This window comes from Rutilus rutilus (assembly GCF_951802725.1).
Source record: "Rutilus rutilus genome assembly, chromosome: 4".
Taxonomy (NCBI): domain Eukaryota; kingdom Metazoa; phylum Chordata; class Actinopteri; order Cypriniformes; family Leuciscidae; genus Rutilus; species Rutilus rutilus.
The window spans coordinates 21888307-21909184 of record NC_140212.1 but is presented as its reverse complement, the minus strand read 5'-3'; the positions used below and the strand labels follow the sequence as shown (position 1 = coordinate 21909184).

Here is a 20878-nt window from a genome sequence, read left to right as displayed (position 1 = left end):
CACACCGCGGTCAAAAATAGTTCAACTTTTGCCGCTGCGCTCAGTGACGATTATCCGCGCGGCCAATAAAAACGGGGCATCCAAACAAGCGCGGAAATCAAAATGAAAACTCCGCCTACTTTTGCTCTGACCAGCGCAGCGCTAATCGCTCTGTATCTGAAGGGCTACATTTTATTTCTCCATTTAATAAACGAACTATTCAGTCAGAAGAAATCTGAGTCTGTGAAAGAAATACAGTTACAATTTCAAGCACTTTCAAGCATTTTATCCCAAATTTAAGCACTTTTCAAACCTTGAAAACACAACATCAAAATTCAAGGATTTCAAGCACCCGTACGAACCGTCTATATTTCTTCACACCCTGACGAAACTTACCAATTCACAAAATTAACGGAATGCATAGCTGATATAAAAAAACTGGATGACTAGCAACTTCCTACTACTTAATTCTGAAAAAACAGAGATTCTAATTATTGGATAATTACTGGTTTAGCTCCCCAGTACTTCAGTGAGCACTTAACGCATTATAGTCCTTCACGTCTATTGCAATCTCAAAATTCCGGCCAGTTGATTATACCTAGAATATCAAAATCGACTGCTGGCGGTAAATCCTTTTCCTATTTAGCACTAAAAATTTGGAACAATCTTCCTAACACTGTCTGGGAAGCAGACACACTCTGTCAGTTCAAAGCTAGACTAAAAACACATCTCTTTGACCTAGCATACACGTAACACATTATAGACTTCTATAATTCAATGTTAGGCTGCATAGTTTAGGTCAGCCGGAGCCGGGAACACTCCCCATAAATCCTGATGTACTTGTTACATCATAAGAAGGATGGCATCTACGCTAATATTAGTCTCTCTGTTTATCCGAGGTTTACCGCAGTCCGCCGGATCCAGATCCGATGAAGGACCTGCGCCTGGACATGATGACAACACAGTCCTGAAGTGTCAACCAGTCCCTCCCTGTTTACTGAAGTCAGATGGATCCCGGCCGTATCCAGATCAGATGGTGGACCTGCATCTGGACCCATCCATGACACATCCCTGAAGTGCCAGCCTCATCAGCCCTGTGAAGGCCTCATCGACACAACCAATCTGACTTCTGACCTGTAATGCTGCCTCATAATCATACACTGTTCGCTCGTTGGCCAGAGGAGAACTGGCCCCCGACTGAGCCTGGGCTCTCCCAAGGTTTTTTTCTCCATTCTGTCACCTGATGGAGTTTTGGTTCCTTGCCACTGTTGCCTTGGCTTTTGGCTTGCTTAGTTGGGGACATTTAATATTCAACAATATTATTGATCTGCCTTACTTAGAGTGGACGATGACGCAATTTTCTTCTAGAAACAAACTTTGTTGTATTATTTTCATGTTATCACTGTGAAGTTGCATTGATGCAATCTGTATTATAAAAAGCGCTATATATAAATAAAGGTGACTTGACTTGACTTGAATTTAAACTTCCATAATAATCTGAGGTTTGACACCTCTAAGTTAATGGTTTAAAACCAGAGAGAACAATTTAAAGAATGCTTTTAGAAGATGCATTACCTGTCCCGCCGCAGCTCCAATGCTGCCTGTGCCGTCCACGATTCCTGTGACTGTGGCCAGAGCCTGTTGACTGTTCTGCAGCGCCTCCTGTCGGCCCAAATCTGCAGAGATTGCTGAACTGATCATGTTTGATGGGCCTCCAATAAGGAAACCTGAAATAAAATTTTCCCGAAATATTCAATGTTAATACATTCTTAGATAAGGAGAAGGAATAACTGTTGACTGAGCTTAAAAAAAATGTAATTTAATAGTTAAAAATTTAATAAAAAAAATTTGTTTCAGTATATTATAATGTGTCACCTGTTGTTGCTAGAAGAGCTCCATTCACTATCTGGTCATTTGGAGAGTCTGAGTAAGCATTGAAAGAAATAAAAAAGTTGCAAAAAAACATTTATTCAGCTGTCATTTCTCAAATTAAGCAATAAAAGAAAGAAATGGTACTCAGATTCTCAAGACAATATGATTTAGTCTTCTCTAAACTTACGGCTGTATCCCACTAATGCTCCCATGGCCAGCAGCAAACTGACTACTAACACAGGAGCTCGCTTTCCCAAAAGATCGGAGATCAAGCCTTGTACTGTTCCTCCTAGAAGAGATGAGCAAAATCCTTAAACTGTGTTTGCAAACTAACTCAGGTCTAAAGGCGCCAATATACTCAGAGCAAAGTATTTCTTCATTCTTTGCTTAGAGGTAAAACAAGGTTAAAAACAGCTGTGCAACATTATACTATTAGCAATCAGACAGAATATAAAAGGAGCGCCTAGAGAACATGTCATCCTCTTTTCGTCTTCAGGGACTGTTTTGTCTGATTTACAATTACCTGAAAAAGGTAAGAATTATGGCAAGTGAAAACAAGCGTTTCAAGAAGTGTGTGGATCCGTGTCTCGTTTCTGACACCAAATGACACACAACTTGTGCATTTACTGTTTGGGTGAAGAGCACGCACAATCAGCTCTTGAGGGATCTGATTGTGCAGAATTGTGAGAGTTTTCCATTTAGAAAACTCTGCTCTCGTCTGGCCCTCTTCTCGAGGGAAGAGGGACAGGCATTTGGGCCCAGTGGTTCGGGTCCCGCTCGTGCTGAGGCACTGCGGAGACTCGGATCATGGGGTTCCCAGATGGAGCTCGCTAATGAGTTTGAGAGAGGCGTTTCTCTCTCATGCCCACCAGAAGCTCGCGAGGGTGAGATGCTGGATGAGGATGTGTCATCTCTTACATCCTTTGATCCAGCAGCAAGTGCTCTGCTGGCACCTAGCCTGAGATAGTAGGAGATGGCTGATGAGGGTGAAGAAAAGGTACAACCTGAACCCTCACAGCCTCCCTGCCCTGCGTATGATGAGCTGTTGGGTGTTATGGAGCGTGCTTCAGCGAGGCTTCAGCTGCCGTGGGAGCGCGTGAAGTAAGGACTTGTTTGCGGCAGGCTGGATGAGCGGTTCCTTTCTGACCATAACTCCCCAGCTCCCGTGAGCCTTCCATTCCTTCCTGATCTGCATACTGAGATCAAGAATGCGTGGAAGAACCCATATTCTGCACGTATCCATCGTTAGCAGCGGGCAAACTATGCTGATGTCGAGGGGATGCATGAACATGGGTATGTGTCGATGCCCCCAATTGACGAGACGTTTGCAAACTATCTCGCTGCTGGAGAGTCATCGGCACTAAAAGCTCTGGCTCAGCAAACATTTTAGTATATCTTCTCAAGGGACAATACTATGGAAATTAAACTTGGATATATTTAGAGTAGTCAATGTTCTGCTTGTATATAGTATATATTACGTATATATTTACTGTCCTCTGAAAAAAAAACTCAACATACAGCCATAATTGTCAAAATAGCTGGCAACAAAAGTGAGTATATTGTGTTAATATATTGCGTGAGCACCATTGTTATCTAGCACTGCCTTAATCCTTTCCTAGGCATGGAATTCACCAGAGCTGCACAGGTTGTTGATGGGATCCTCTTCCACTCCTCCATAATGACATCACGGAGCTGCTGGATGTTAGACACATGGCACTTCTTTTTGTCACGAGCCATAATAGGCATGCACTCCCCTCAGCTTGGTGGGAATGTACATTGTTCCCCAATAGCGTCATCGACACAGTGCGAGTTCCCTTTCGAAAGGGAACGTCTAGGTTATGACTGTAACCTGTTCCCTGAGAACAGGGAACGAGACACTGCGTCATTAGCCATGCCTCAGTGATGCCTGCTGAACAGTCCCTAGACGCCCCTTTTATACTTCCGGGTCTATACTTCTAACATGTGTCTGCTTCCCTGAACCATTTCATTACATTGCTGCGTCAATTACAACAGTGTAAATTCTTCGTGCTTTAGTTATACATTGTCCGTGTTTTTTAGCGCATTGTTACAGAAAGAGCCATTCACAGCGTGAGTTACACATTCTGACTAGCATGTTATTTAGTTCAGGTTGACTTGTGCATTTACATAATTTTGTGAAGATGTAAAGGCCAATTCACACCACACAGAAAGATACCAAAAGATCAGTGTGTTACTATGTTACTACTGTATGATGTGCATTTTTTGTTTTGTGTTTACCATCAGTGACATAAATAAATAAAAAACTTGGTTAATAACCAGTTTCATCAGTAATTCCAATGATGAGATAAACACTGGTAACAGCAAACATCTTTCAGTTAGATGTGATGTTGTTTCTTTCAGAGTGATCAGAGAATGCTAAGGGGCAAAATACTAAACAGGACAAATTAGCATGAGAGCACAATTCCAAAACAGCACAGATGGGAGTGGAAAGTTCTGCATGTGATCTGCTGAGGGCGTGCAAATTAAAGAACACAGACGCAGCTGGATCATTTCCATAATGACCACTGTAATCTACCAGGTAACGTCTGGAAGATCAGGTCTTTCCTAACTGAGCATGCAACACAACTTCTCGTCCAGGCCCTGGTCATTTCTAGGCTTGACTACAGTAATGCTCTTCTGGCCGGACTTCCAGCATGTGCAACCAAACCCCTACAGATGATCCAGAATGCTGCAGCTCGTCTTGTCTTCAACGAGTCCAAGAGGGCCCACGTCACTCCTCTGTTCATCTCTCTGCACTGGCTACCTCTCGCTGCTCGCATCAAGTTCAAGGCATTGACGCTTGCTTACAGATCTATCACAGGCTCAGCTCCCTCCTACTTTCACTCACTCCTACGAGTCTACATCCCTACCAGACGCCTACGATCAGTCAACGAGCGACGTCTCGTGGTTCCATCACAGAGAGCCACAAAATCACTTTCCAGAACATTCTCATTCACAGTTCCATGCTGGTGGAACGCTCTCCCCACCCTCATCTGGAATGCAGAATCCCTGACAACATTCAAAAGACAGCTGAAAACTATTCCGTGAGCACTTAACCTCATAAAAAAAAAAAAAAAAAATTCCTTTCCCTTTGAAACATCACTTATCAGGCTTACGCTACTCTGAATAATGCCTGAACTTCGTATTTTGAGCACTTCTTGCGTTGTTGTTGTTTTTGCCTCTTCATGATGACTCGCTTAATTTAGTCCTAATTTGTAAGTCGCTTTGGATAAAAGCGTCTGCTAAATGACTAAATGTAAATGTAATGTAAATGGTTTAAGACGTGCTTTTCTTGTGCGGTAAATAATGGCGCAAACACCAGTACATTGACACGTGCAAACCTTAGTAAATCACCTTTGCGTGATTCATTTAAATACTCTCCTCCCATAAATTTTGCGCCTGAAAAAGTGAAACTCCTACAAATGCATATGTAATAGGGTCAGCCGCAAAAATTACTGTGTCCACTGTTACTGTTAGTAAATCTGGCCCTTAAACTTGATTGGTAACATCTGTTTAGGACCAAACTGGGTACTCACCAACAATTCCTCCCACATCATACCACACAGATAGTCGGTCGGCCTGAACTTCCTTCCAGCCGAAGTTATTGCTGAGATAAAATGGCAGCCAGAAGAAGAAAGAGTAGTTGACCAGCTTCAGACATGCATAAGCCAGGGAATACTGCAAGAGACAGACAATAAATACATTTCAAATCTAGTCGATAATAATGGATAAGGATAAGTAAGGAGGTGTTTAAATGGACACAGACGGGAAGGACTCCAGGCAGGCAGAAGGCCTGTAGGAAGCCGATGGCTTTGGGCTGTGGTTCAGGTTCCTCTTCCTGCTGCTGAATGGAGGAGTTTTCCTCACATAACTCATCTTCATCATCACTCATCAGAGGACGCTGACTGTCTGAGTCTCTTGTCATTGATCTCAGACCTGTCTCAGAGGGGTCACTTAGTCCTTAAAAAGAGACCAACAGATGAGAACACTCTTTTACATCAAGTTCAATATTGCAGGGGCCCATTTGTGAGATCAACGCAAAAACATTTTTCTACTGGCCCTGCCACCAAAAATAAAACATTGTTTACATTGTTTTTGACCAGTGTAACCTTGCATTTTAATAAATAAGGTTGTTACGACAACAAAATATTAGATACCAGTGAAATTTCATTATTCTCCATTCCAATTTCAACACCATAGCAAAAACTATTAGCTTAACTAATATAAAGTTAAAAAATATTAAAGACAAATAAACAGTCAGAAATAAAATAAGACCAAATAAACAAATAAGTCAATAGCACAAATAAATACAACAGAACATAGATACAAATTAAATAAATAGTGCTATAAGTTTTTGAAATACTACATAAATTGAATAAAGTTAATGAATAAACAATGTGTATCTGTCTAATTTGGCTAGCTTCTAAGTGACATTGATAGTGTTTGAGAGTTTGATTGGAGTCGAGAGTTGATTTAGTATGATAAACATTTGGATATGAATGAATGACTTGTGTCGTTATCTGTGCCTGATCAGACTGACACAGACACATGTCATTAATGTGAAAGATTTTTTTATGGATCTAATCTCTTTTCCATCACACTGCAAAAACACCAATAAGATGTGTGTTTTTGTTCACATGCCCAGAGCTGCTGCTGTTACATACAACTATGGGGTGCGTCTCAATCAGCTCCCAAGATCGTGTAAGATCGAAAAGTACATTATGATAAATACTTTTATTGTTACACATCCCTTCAACGTTTCAGCTGTAATTTAATTGTAAATGGTAGCAAGATTATGTTAACTACCTATCTATCAATGTTTGTTTATGCTGAAAAATTAATTAAATAACTGTTATAATACAATTAAATAACATCTTTCACATGTCATAATGTGTACTGAGTTGGCTTGCGCAATTTATGTTTCACGCATCAGAATTTCCATTAAGAGACCATAGCAAGCATCGATGCTCCCTGGTTTTCACCACTGTAAATACAAAAATCTGAAAGGCTATTTGAAAACTTGTAAACACTGTGTGACTTCCTTTCATTTCTGTGACAAGTGCTTTGTGTGCCCGAGTAACCGAGGTAACCAGTGAATTTGCACTTTCATTCAGTCTGTCTAAAAAATTTTGCACATGCGAAATCAGAATGAATTTTCGTGCAAAACATTTTTGTAAGTGTGAAATGGCCTTAAAGGAGTAGTTCACTTCAGAATTATAATTTCCTGATAATTTACTCACCCACACGTCATCCAAGATGTTCATGTCTTTCTTTCTTCAGTCGAAAAGAAATAAAGGTTTTTGAGGAAAACATTCCAGGATTTTTCTCCATATAGTGGACTTCAACGGGGTCCAAACTGCAGTTTAAATGCAGCTTCAAAGGGCTCTACACGATCCCAGCCGAGGAATAAGGGTCTTATTTAGCCAAACCATCTGTCATTTTCAACAACCAAAAAACCACAAAGGCTCGTCCTTCACGTTCCACGACTTCATGCATTACGTAATCACGTTGGAAAGGTCAGGCGGTAACCTAACGTAGGCGGAAAATGTATGGTAGGCCGAAAAACTTCATCTCATTTTCTCTTCCAACTTCAAAATTGTCCAAGATCGTTGTTTTACCTTTTTTTTTTTTTTGTAAAGGGCGAATAAGTCTTTGCACGTTCGCTTTGTAAATTATAATTCTGAAGTGAACTAATCCTATAACTGTACATGGATGTAAGAAATAAAAGAGACATTGATAAACTGAAACACTGAGAAACAAAGAATCGGCAGCGTCCATAATGAACTTACCAATTTCTTTTGGGGATGTGAGCAGGCCAAAAAACACCACCACACCACCCGCAAACTGCACCACTGATGTCACGAGGAAAGCATACTGAAACACACATACACACATTCAAAAACACACTTTTCAAGACTATATTGTTTGTATACACAGCTAATGATCCCCTTCTCTAAGCATAACCCTCACACAAACATTTATGAATTTTAATATAATATAATATAATATAATATAATATAATATAATATAATATAATATAATATAATATAATATAATATAATATAAATTAACTTTCACAGAAATCTTTTTGCATTTTGACATTTACATTAAAGGTAGGGTAGGTAATCCTGTTCAGAAACACTTTTTTTTATACTGGGTGAAATGGTCCTTCCATCCTGATAGTAGTCAATACATTATGTGTTTAGAAAAAGGAATGAAAAAAATCAGACCTCTGTAGCAGCTGCAGGACAGTAAAAACTCTGACCAATCACTGCCATTTGGTGCGAATGTAAAGAACCAATCAGATGCCCTCATGTCTCGTGCCCGAGCCCCACTGCGCGCGCTGCCCTGCGTGCACTCATCACATGTCACCGTTCCCGGAAATATTCAGCTCAAAGCACCTGCATATGCAGTCAGCGAAGGCAAACAAGGCAAAAACTACTTCCTCGGACCTTGCCCGCACTCTTGAACGACCTCCTCTGCTTCGCCCTCAACCCCGGACCTGTCCTCGAACCGACGATGCGGTACTTGTCTCCGGACTCGGAGTGTACGTTAGTCTTCATTAGAGTCAACAATGTTTTCATCATGGAAACTCTTACATGCAAAACACCGTATATGTTATGAATCTTACACGAAATTCACATTCATCACAGTGTAACTGATGGTAATGGAAAAACGTTTATCAATGCAACCTGTTTTTAGTTTTGCCTTATAAATATAGCTCGTTACCGAATGAAACTTTACCATTATCGATATGCTAGCTTGATAGTGAGTACTAAAAGAAATCTTATTTGTTTATATTCATAGTGATAAAGTTAGGTATTTTATTACATGTGATTCTGACATGATGTCACTGTATGTACTGCGCTCCTTCCTCTCCACTCGTCTCAGGTAATAAATGCGTCTTGTTCCAGCTGAGCCTGAGCGTTTGGCGTCGCGCGTTCATGTGTTTTGGGGGCGTGGCTTTGGAAGGAGCTCAGAAGGGAGGGGGTGGGAGTGAATGGAAATAATGAGCTGTGTTTATTGCAGATTAAAAGGTCTACAGTCACTCGATTTTTATATTTTCTTTTTCAGAGTACTTACATTTTAATTATGTATTGGTATATAAAGACAGTTTAAACAAATTTGGAATGTTTTTTTTTTAGAAAAAGGATTACCTACCCTACCTTTAAGATGTTATTTAGCATGTTTCCTAAGCTGTTTCCCTCATGGGAACATTAATTGACTTGATCTAAAATGAAGTAATGTACTGTGCTCTTACCTCATAGCCATACTTCAGGACACTGGAGGCAAGAAACGCACCCAGAATATTCCCCACGGATGCACATGCACTCCACAGTCCAAACACAAAGCCTCGGCTGGCAGATAGAAGATATGAAAAATGTATAAGCAAAATTACTGCCATAAGGAAATATACTGTTACATGTCTGTGAATTCCTTGAAATCAAAACATAGTTTCTCTCAAAGAAAAACTTGGACATTAGGTATGTTGGTGAAATACATTTTTGATCATGTGTCCCACCATGTGTGCAAGTATATCATGGTGTAATTACGGGTGCACATGCACAATGACAATTTTGTTTTGATATTGAGTGTATATTTTTTTGTGCACCTGCATCATTTGTTAATGTGTAATGTGTATAATCTGTTAGTATAAATACCCTTTATCATGAATATATTCATATTCATAATTTGAAAGATAATTGAATTTTTCAACTACACCAGGTTTGGTACATGCTATCTTCATTGTTTTAGCACTCAATTTACTACATAAATTGTACAAAACAGCTAGCCTAAGAAAGGAGGCAAGTTTGCACTGGCGTAAAAACACACAGCACAGAGTCATTTCAACGCATTTAGCACCTAATTAAACTAGATCAAGGATGATAAGTTGCAGATATTTTTGCATAAAAAGTCTGAAGTCATGCATACATTTTTTTTTTTTTAATAATCACGAATTTCTGGAATCATGTGTGTGTATTACAGGATGAGGTGAAATACTGACACCTACCCAGATTTCCCAAACCAGTTGCCCATGATGGCGACCACACAGGGCCAAACTGTAGATTGCAGCAGTCCATTTATCACCCACAAAACGCAATAAAAGTACACATTATAAAAGTGAAGCCATTCTGTCAAAGTGCCAAAAATAAATTCCTAAAGAGAAGAGAGGGTGAATGTAATTAAATAAAGACATGAATTTTTGTTCCCTTTCATAGGTTCGCTCGACACTGTGTCAGTAGCTGACGTTATGGGAACACCAACCAGGTGTGAGTGACAATTTTCTCATTGGCTGATGGTGATAGAGTTGCACTCTAAAGCACCGCATCATCAGTGCTTTAAAAGGACATGTGCGTGCCATCACTCCACAGATTGTTCTTCTTAATGTAGGTTTATCTGCCCAGGCTTGGATGACAACAGTTCAACTGTGCTTTTTTGATCAACAATTTGATCAAACACTAAGGAGTTCTTCTGCAGCAACTTGCTTATTTCGATTCTCTGATTGGTGGAGATTCTTTGCAGAATCTTGGGTAATGTCGTTTTTTTTTACCAAGAATTTCATTGTAAAACATGATTATAAAAAAAGTTGAAAATGTGAACTAACGACTTCAACAAAAGCATTTACCATTTATAAGTTGTTGTTACAAATCAATTCCACCATGGAGATAATGTATGGAAATTTTACCTCCGGAATCCAACTGTTGCACTATTGGCGCATTGATTCTATATCAATTCAAGCAATTGTACCACCTGGTGGGTGTTTCCATAGCACCATCTAATATTCAGGGAACAACGGCTCCAAACGTAACCGAGAGGTTTTCTTTGCTTTATACTTGATGCATTCAGCTCAACTTAATAAAATATTAGTTTAATCACAATTAAATATTTGAATTGTTTCAGAGCTCTAATTACAGTATACCAACCGTGATTGCTGATCCACATAAACCAAATGACAGAACATAGCGGAGGTTGAACCGATCGCCCATCACCCCGCTGATATACAAACCCTGAAAGAAAAGCAAACAAATCACTGTCACATAGGGATGTGTGCAATCCTCTACGACAATATCACAATTATTGTTTTATATGCGATTTGACATTATCAAGTCTCACTCACTTTTCAAAAACTGCTTGATGCAGCCTAGCAGGATATGCTAGTGCACGACTGATAAGGATTTTTTTGATGGCCGATGCCAAAATAAAGTCGATATACAGTGGGTACGGAAAGTATTCATACCCCGGTAAATATGATCAAAAATGGCTGTAAAAAATAAATCTTTCATTCAAAAAATTTGATCTTTCATTCAAAAAATTGGCAAAAAAAAAAAATCGAACCTTTCATTCAAGTAAAAGAATTCAAATTGGGGGGGGGGGGGGGAAATCACATTATGAAATAAATGTTTTTCTCCAAAACACGTTGGCCACAATTATTCATACCCCTAGAATGTTTTATGAATAAAATATCTCTGAAGTATATTCCCATTAATATTTACCTTTTTTTAGCACACCAGGGGGACTAGGAACATGAAATTGTCCAGCCATGACTTCTTGTTTCACAGGATTTTAAATATGAGGAAACACAAAGGCCAAATTCCCTTAATCATCCATCACAATGTGTAAAACCAAATAATACAGTTCTGATTTGCAGCAAAAGATTGTTGAGCGTCACAAAATAGAAAGTGGCTGTAAGAAAATAGCTAAATAATTGAAAATACCCATTTTGACCATCAGGGCAATAATTAAGAAGTTATAATCAAGTAAAAATGTTACAAATCTGCCAGGAAGAGGACGTGTGTCTATATTATCTTAATGCACGGTGAGGTGCAAAGTGGCAAAGGACTCTTCAATGATCAAAGATGGAGAATTACAGAGATTAGTTGAGTCTTGGTGTCAGAAAGCCTATAAAAAAAATACAAATACAAAAATCAAACAACCCCTACATCCCCACATGTTGTTTGGGAGGGTTTCAAGAAAAATGCTCCTCGCTCATCCAAAAACAATCTCCAGCATATTCAGTGGTCAGACACGACTGGAACTTCAAACAACACAGGGTTCTGTGGTCAGATGAAACTAAAAAAAGAGCTTTTTGGCAGCAAACACGCTAGATGGGTTTGGTGCACACAAGGATAAAAAGTACCCCATGTGTACAATTTAATATACCACTGGATCTTTAATGTTGTGGGCCTATTTTTCTGCTGGAGGTCCTGGACTTCTTCTTCAGATACATGGCATCGTGGATTCTATCAAATATCAACGGATAAAAAAATCCAAACCGGGAGGCTTCTGCTAGAAATCTTATAATGGGTTGTGGTTGGATCTTGCATCAGGACAACGATCCAAAACAAACATCAAAATCAACACAAAAATGTGTTTCGGAGCACAAAAAGCATCTGCCATGGCCAGTTCCCTGACCTGATGAGTGGAGTGAACTGAAGAGAAGAAGCACCAACATGGATCTGGGAATCTGAAGGATCTGGAGAGATTCTGTATGAAGGAATGATCGCTGATCTCTTGTCAGGTGTTCTCCAAACTCATCAGTCATTATAGGAGAAGACTCAGAGCTGTTATCTTGGCAAAAGGAGATTGCAAAAAGGTATTTACTAAAAGGGTATGAATAATTGTGGCCAATGTGTTTTGGAGAAAAACATTTATTTCATAATGTGATTTTCCCCCAATTTGAATTATTTTACTTCAATGAAAGGTTCGAATTTTGCCAATTTTTTGAACGAAAGATAAAAAAAAATTTGAATGAAAGATTTATTTTTTATCATATTTACCGGGGGTATGAATACTTTCCGTACCCACTGTAGATGATATCACACTGTTTAATTCAAAGATACTATTTGAATTAAAAATTCAAAGAAAATAATATTATATTAGTAAGTCAGCTTTTAAACAATATCTTTTAGAGATTTTTTTCTCCATCCAGTTAGACCTAAAGATTTTGCTGTTGTAATGGATTCAATCCTCTGGAAAGTATTGATCCTTCTGAGAAATACATTACAGGAGGAAGATCTAAATTTTACAGATATCATGGGTAACATATTTCTACAACACAAATATTTTACAAAATAGAGTCTCAAATAATTGCATTACAAATATATTTAATGATATTGTTTATCCTCCAGCTCGCCTTTTCTGGTCATCTGTGTTTAAAGATGTAAATTGGCGTAATGCTTGGCGAACAGTGAATCAATTTTACATTAATAACAAAGTAAAATAAGTCTCTTTTGAAATAATCCATAGAATATATCCAGTAAAACATGTGCTGGAACGCTTTAAATTAGATATTGATTACTCTTGTAATTTCTGTAAAGGTGAAAAGGAAACTATTTTTCATTTATTTTTCCATTGCATACATACAAAAATATTCTGGATTGATGTGGAGCATTTAATTAATGAAAAATTGAACACTGATTTGCAGCTGAGTGGATTTGACATAATGATACACTTCAAAGATCATGGGATTGAGAAAGATAAGGCACACTTCATACAATTGTTAATATTAATTAATTCATAAAATGAAATGGTCTGACTCCAAACCTAACTTTTCTTACTTTAAAAATGATTTCAAGCTTTATTGTTCTGTTTTGTGTAATTGCACAAGTAAAAAGTGCAATTACACAAAACAGAAAACAATACAGAAACAAAACAGTAAAAAGTGCAAACACACAAAATATTACTGTTTTTAACTTACCACAGCATAAGAGAAGAGAAAGATTGAGTCCAGAGCACCCAAAAACAAAGTGGCCTCCCCCACATCAGCAAACAGTTTGTTATCCTCCCATGTCTACAAAAGTTTAAAAAAAAATAAGTGAGTAGCATTATTATTATAAATGAATATTAAAAACTGAAAAGTCTGCATTGGACTTTTCCAATGCTTTGTACAACTATATTGCAAGTTGTGAAAATGTTAGTTTGTATTTTTGCCAAACAGAAAGAATAAAGTGTGTACTGACTTAATGCTTGACCATGTGTTGCCCTTTCACAGCCTTTTTCACAAAAGAATTCATGTGAAATACAGTATAATATTGATACAGTACTGTGAGGCATTCAAAAGACAAGCATCAATACAGTGTTGTGTGCATCCCTACCTGGCAGAACACATTTCTCCAAAGCACACAGTAAAGTTAACAGATAAGACATGGACTACTTGGATTTTAATAAGACTATGTTAAACCATAACAAATGTGAAAGACCTTATACAGTTTCTGTGCATTACACTAATGGCTGCAATCTACTTCTCGAAAGTTTTTTTTCTTCTGATTTTCGGTTTTTATATTTTTTTATATATATATTTTTTTTTTTATTGAATTAAGATTCAAATTTGAGTAATCAGTAACTCAGTAATCAGTAACTCTTTTTTTTCGACAACAAAATTACTGGAAATACTCATTACATCATTAACTATCAGGCTAGGGAAAATGTTGCTTCTTTATATAGAATAGAAATCATTTGAAAAAAATGGGAGATGAAACAAGTAAGAGAAATTGGGAAGTATGTATTATATGCGTACCACTCCAGGAGACAAAGCTACAGCGCTGCCATTCTGCTGCAATCCTGACGGTGTCCATTGTGCTGAGATGCTCACTTTCACATTACTAAAAGTCTTACGTGACGAGTGAAGCAGGACATAGCTGGAGAGAGTGGGGAGAATAGACAGTATGAATGGAGATGAGTACATGTATTATGCAAGCTCATTAACACGATGTCCTTCATTTAGTTCATGTATATGGGTCATACACTCACTGTAACTCCTCAGTGTTTTTCATTTCTGCATGATTATACATGAATCAGACTTTTCAAAACCACATGAAACCAACATTAATACAAAGCATGCATTTCTAAGAACTTGCCACGTTCCCACGTTGTCTAGTTTAAACTAGATTTTTCTTCTTTTTAAAACATTTTCTATTTCTTTATTGTGAACACTCTTATAGTTCTTTGCAAAAGTATTCACACCCTTTCACTCTTTTCACATTTTGTCATGTTGCACCAATAAATGACAAGGCAAATTCCACATTACATTGCATCAGTATTCAAAGCCTTTCTTGTGGCACTTATTTTGTCCAGTTAACTGGTGACAAATTGAATTATTTCACATGATTTGGAAAAACACACACCTGCCTACAAGTCACCGCTGAAAAATCATTACAGAGCAAAAACCATGAGGTCAAAGGGAGGTCAAAGGGACTACCTGCACAGTTCAGAAACAGATTTGGGAAAGACCACAACATTTTTTTTAGGCAAAGGGTTCACATGAGCACAGACGGGCTCAATAATTCTTAAATGGAAGAGGTTTAAAATAACCAGGGCAGCATTTCCCAAAAACAATGTGAGCCAAGCTGATGATCATAGAGACCATTGTTATCACATATCTGGTCTTCGACTTGCCAATATGGGTGAGAAAAAAGTAATCTAGAGCATTTTAGCATAAGGATGCAACATTACAAAATGTGGAAAAAAATGAAGGTGAATGAATACTTTGGCAAGTCACTGTACATCACTTACCCATATACTCAGTTGAGTGTGGAAGTGAGTGAAATTTTTTTATTGTGATGTTGCTAATTTATAGCCAATTACTGCTAGGTTTCTGCATAACAGTTACTGTAGATTAATCATATAAAGGTCATAATTCTGTCAACCTGGCAAAAAAAATTGATAAAAGAAATACATAAGGAAAGTCATAATAATAAATTCCATGGATCAATATTTATTGTGTGTGGGGGTGGGGGGGGGGATGCCTTTAGAAAAATGACTGAGGACTGAGTTGTCCGTGTCCAGGCGCAGGTTCTTCATCAGATCTGAATACGGCCTGGATCTGGCGGACTGCGGTAAATCTCGGATAAACAGAGAGACTAATATTAGCGTAGACGCCATCCTTCTTATGATGTAACAAGTACATCAGGATTTATGGGGAATGTTCCCGGTTCCGGGTGTCCTAAACTATGCAGCCTAACATTGAATTATAGAAGTCTATAATGTGTTATGTGTATGCTTGGCCAAAGAGATGTGTTTTTAGTCTAGCTTTGAACTGACAGAGTGTGTCTGCTTCCCAGACAATGTTAGGAAGACTGTTCCAAAGTTTTGGTGCTAAATAGGAAAAGGATCTACCGCCAGCAGTCGATTTTGATATTCTAGGTATTATCAACTGGCCGGAATTTTGAGATCGCAATAGACGTGAAGGACTTTAATGCGTTAAGAGCTCACTCAAGTACAGGGGAGCTAAACCATTTAGTGCTTTGCAAGCAATCAGCAATATTTTACAATTTTTACTATGTTTAATACGGAGCCAATGCAGTGTTGACAAAACCGGGCTAATATGGTCATACTTTTTGGTTCTGGTAAGAACTCGAGCTGCTGCATTTTGGACCAGCTGTAGTTTGTTTATTAAGCGTGCAGGGAAACCACCCATTAGAGCATTACAATAATCTAGCCTTGATGTCATGAACACATTAACTAATTGTTTGGCATTTTTCATTGAGAGCATATGACGCAATTTAGATATATTTATAAGATGAAAAAAATGTGGTTTTACAGATACTAGACACGTGACTTTCAAATGAAAGATTGGTATCAAAGAGCACACCCAGGTTCCTAACCAACGACGAAGACTTGACAGTAGGGCTAAACGATTAATCGCACTTTCCATGTAATCGCACTTAAATCAAGATGGCTTATCGCGATTTTAAAATCGCAAAGGCTGCGATTATTTTTTATGCGCAGTTTGTCATTGATGTACGGCTCTGTAAACGCTGCTCCATCTGAAAACACTGTGAGTTTGAGTCACTTATAACGTGCATTTGAAAAAACAACACGCGTCAAACATCTTTCCAAGCATTTATGAACCTCTTGTCCAACAACAGACAACATTTAATAACATGCATTTACTCCAAACTCACTTCATAATGACAGTTGAGCTCCTCCTTCTGTAAGATGATGTGCCTTCTTACACAGAATAAGGCAGTCATGTATTTATAAGTCATATTTAATCAAAGTGTTTCAATCTTCTGTTTATTCAGCTACAGCGATAGGGATTTCCTGGAATGATGCGCATTATTGTACTTCTGCGGTGGGGCATATTTAGCGTGTTTGTATGAGAGCGCCCTCTGGCGTTCAAATGGGGCAGTATTTACTACCAACCAGCCGCACTCCACTGACAAGCTGCGCATAAGATAATCGCAAATCGCGTGCGGTTTTGTTGCGATTAATCGTTCAGCCCTACTTGACAGAGCAGCCATCAAGTGTTAGACAGTATTCTAGGTTATTACGTGTGGAAGTTTTTTATCCAATAATTAGAATCCGTTTTTTCAGAATGAAGTAGTAGGAAATTGCTAGTCATCCATTTTTTTATATCAGCTATGCATTCCGTTAATTTTGTGAATTGGTAAGTTTCGACAGGTTGTGAAGAAATATAGAGCTGCGTATCATCAGCATAACAGTGAAAACTAATGCCATGCTTCCTAATGATATCTCCTAATGGTAGCATGTACAGAGTGAACAGCAACGGTCCTAGTACTGAGCATTGTGGTACGCCATACTGAACTTGTGATCGATAAGACATCTCTTCATTTACTGCTACAAACTGATAACGGTCAGAAAAGTATGATTTAAACCATGCTAATGCAATTCCACTAATGCCAACATAATTTTCTATTAATAGAGATAGAGTCTATTTAAAAGAATGCTGTGGTCGATAGTGTCAAATGCAGCACTAAGATCGAGTAACACTAATAGAGAGATACAACCACGATCGGATGATAAGAGCAAATCATTTGTGACTCTAATGAGAGCTGTCTCAGTACTATGATAATTTACTGAGATTATCAATCTAAATCAAATCCTGACTGAAAATCCTTGAAGATATCATTTCTTTCTAAAAAGGAACATAGTTGTGAAGATACTGCCTTTTCTAGTATCTTTGATAGAAAAGGTAAATTCGAGATCGGCCTGTAATTTACAAATTCTGTAGGATCAAGCATCTCTTTCAGTAGCTTAGTCGGTATAGGGTCTAACATACATGTTGTCGATTTAGATGATTTAACGAGTTTAGAAAATTCTTCCTCTCCTATAGCAATGAATGAATCGACTTTTTCCTCAGGAGACTACAGTGTACTCCCTGATGCGATACTGTTGCATAGTTATAATTTTCTCCCTGATATTATCAATCTTGTTAGTAAAGAAGTTCATAAAGTCATTACTGCTGTGCTGCTTGGAAACGTCTGGGCATGAAGCTTTATTTTTCATTAGTTTAGCCCCTGTTTCAAATAAATACCTAGGGTTTTGTTTATTTTCTTCTAATAGGGTTGAAAAATAAGCAAATCTAGCAGCTTTTAAGGCCTCTCTGTATGCAATCGTGCTCTCTTTCCATGAAATGCGAAATACCTCTAGTTTTGTTTTCTTTCAGTTGCGCTCCATTTATCTGGCTGCTCTCTTAAGGACCTGAGTGTGCTCGTTGTACCACGGCGTTGGACTATATTTCTTTAATCTTCTTTAAGCGCAATGAGCAACTGTGTCTAAAGTGCTGGAAAAGAGAGATTTAAAAGTTTCTGTCGCAATATCGAGTTCTTCTAAGCTATCGGGATGCTGAGATGATGAAACTGATCAGGAAGATTATTAATAAAGCAATCTTTAGTGGCAGAAGTGATAGGTCTAACATATTTGTAACACGGAGTGGGCTTTGCAGTCTTGGCTAAATTAAGTTTACACGAGAATAGATAATGATCTGAGATGTTATTTATTTTTAATCAGATGACTTTAACAATCCTTTGTTGCATTACACGGCAATGGTGACAGTCCAAAAATCGGGGAAAAGCTTTTTTTGCATTTTCCCACCTCAAGTTTGCATGCTTATAACTCAAAAAATATAAATTATATCTTCACATTTTATAGATCCTGGTTCTTAAACTCAAGATCCTACGATTTAGAACTAGAAATATGGCCTCAGTGTGGCTCCATGAGAATGAGAAATGTCTGAAGAACAAATAATTTTGAAACTAGAAATGTTGTTTCCCTTTATCAAAACAATAACGTAACTGTCTGAACACCTAGAATATTCTTTTTCCAAAGTTTACATGCCTGTAACTTAAGAAGTATTACAGATATCGCAACATCAATATAGATTCTGGTTCTTAACAAACTTTCCTTTTCTTTTCGCATCTTCATTTTTAAAGCCTAGGATTTTGGATACTCAATGTGGCTCTATTTACAAACTGTTGAATTTTACCAATTTTTAATGTGGTAATTTTGCACGCAGAAACTACTTTTTGAATATCTGAATAAGAACAACGTTAAAACTAGAAATGCACCTTTATTTATTCACATTAGGGCTTTGACTCCGAACTTCGTTATTCGAATATAAAAAATAAATAAATAATAAAAGATATTCGAATGAATATTAGGCAGCCTTTAATATTCGAACATGTTATGGGCATTATCTTTTGTAAATATGTTTGCTTGTAAACGTTGTTTTCAATGCAGACTCCGAGGCTTTTTCACGCCTGGTGAAGTAGTGAATCGCGAGCTCATTAGCAAGGCTATTATTAGTCATCAGGGGCCTCATGTACAAAGACTTGCGTTGAATTCATACTAAAACATTGCGTACGGACAAAGCTGTAAATGTGCGTACGCACAAAAAAAAAAAACAGATGTATGAATCTCTGCGTACAAAGGATCCCACGCATATTCTCTTTGTACATCCCAATTAACGTAAAATTGAGCGCACATGCACGAGCACAACGCCCCACCCAGTCTCCTCCCTTAATTAAATCAATTTAAATATGGTAATGAGTCCACTTTGGCAAAAGAAAGCAGTAAGAAAATGGCTAAAGCAAGCGGCAAGAAACAAAACTTTACAGAAAGTGAATTGGAGGTGCTACAATCGGAGGTAGAAACGAGAAAAATATATTTTATTTGGAACTTTGTCCTCCGGAATTAATAACAAAAGGAAAAAATATGAGCGGGAGAGTTTGGCTGATGCCGTCAATGCGGTATTATTATTATTATATATATTATTTTATATATATTAAATATATTATTATATATTATATTATATATATATATTATATTATTATATGAATTAATATTTAATATTTTTATTATTTTATTTTATTTAATATTTTATTTTTATTTTATTTACAGACTAAGCGTTGTATCAATTTGCATATGCTTTTATATGTTCTTACTTAATTGCATAATTGATAGAATATTCCCATAAGGCTCGTGTGACAATATGTGTCAATTATTTTATAAATTGCAAATTAATAGCAATGCTTCCCACGGTTGGTGGTGCGATAGACTTGTAGAAAAATTCGTTGTGTAATGTTTGCAACTTCACTTCATTGCCTGTAAGAGTCGCCAACGGACAAAAACAATGGGAAATGTACGTACGCCAGTCATGAAATTGGCGTGGAGGAACGCACATTCTCGCGTTAATTTCACTGTTAGCAGAGCCCGTCTACGGAGAGCCTGCCCACTCCCTATTAAGCTCTATTGTACCGAATTTTGGTTGTAGTACCACCAGAGTTCCACTGGGGGCGATCGCCATGAGTGCAAAATGAATGGGAGTCAATGGGGCTAGACAGCTAAATTTGTCTCTTTCACCCGATTGCCGTTGAGAAATCTCAGATCTGATTGTAGATTTTCCAAGTTCAACATGGGTTATAGGTCGAAAGTTGAATGAACGAGTACTTATGTCCTTTTGATTTCTTACAGGTTGAGTTGTTGTTGCCCATAACACGCTAGCATTCTGCTAATGAACGCTGATTGGTCAGTGATGGACTGATTACGACCAGAGATACCGCTTGATGGCATCGTGTCATCCGCAGCGGGACCAGAAACAAACAAAACAAAAACTCTTCTAGCACGTGTGTTTACCTGTGTCAGCTGTGTTGTCGATGCCTCGAGTGAAAAGAAAGTGCAGAGCGCGAACGCACCAGAGTGAGTGAAGGATTGCCGTGAAGCAGTATCTCTGGTCGTACATGTGTATGACGTCATTGACACTTTAAAA

At 37.9% G+C, this 20878-nt stretch overlaps 1 protein-coding gene across 4 annotated transcripts in view; it reads right to left on the bottom strand.

Moving 5' to 3' along the window:
* slc37a3 (solute carrier family 37 member 3) overlaps positions 1-20878 on the bottom strand; it is a 34731-nt gene that overhangs the window by 11364 nt on the left and 2489 nt on the right. For all 4 annotated transcript variants that reach the window (XM_084406574.1, XM_084406572.1, XM_084406571.1 and 1 more), the window contains 11 exons: positions 14387-14507; positions 13568-13660; positions 10794-10877; positions 9881-10026; positions 9131-9227; positions 7659-7743; positions 5636-5829; positions 5406-5547; positions 2039-2140; positions 1855-1902; positions 1555-1706 (listed from right to left, as the gene is read on the bottom strand). In XM_084406574.1, the coding sequence (XP_084262700.1) occupies positions 1555-1706; positions 1855-1902; positions 2039-2140; positions 5406-5547; positions 5636-5829; positions 7659-7743; positions 9131-9227; positions 9881-10026; positions 10794-10856 (1029 nt within the window). In that variant the 5' untranslated portion in view covers positions 10857-10877; positions 13568-13660; positions 14387-14507. The remainder of the gene's footprint in view (positions 1-1554; positions 1707-1854; positions 1903-2038; positions 2141-5405; positions 5548-5635; positions 5830-7658; positions 7744-9130; positions 9228-9880; positions 10027-10793; positions 10878-13567; positions 13661-14386; positions 14508-20878) is intronic.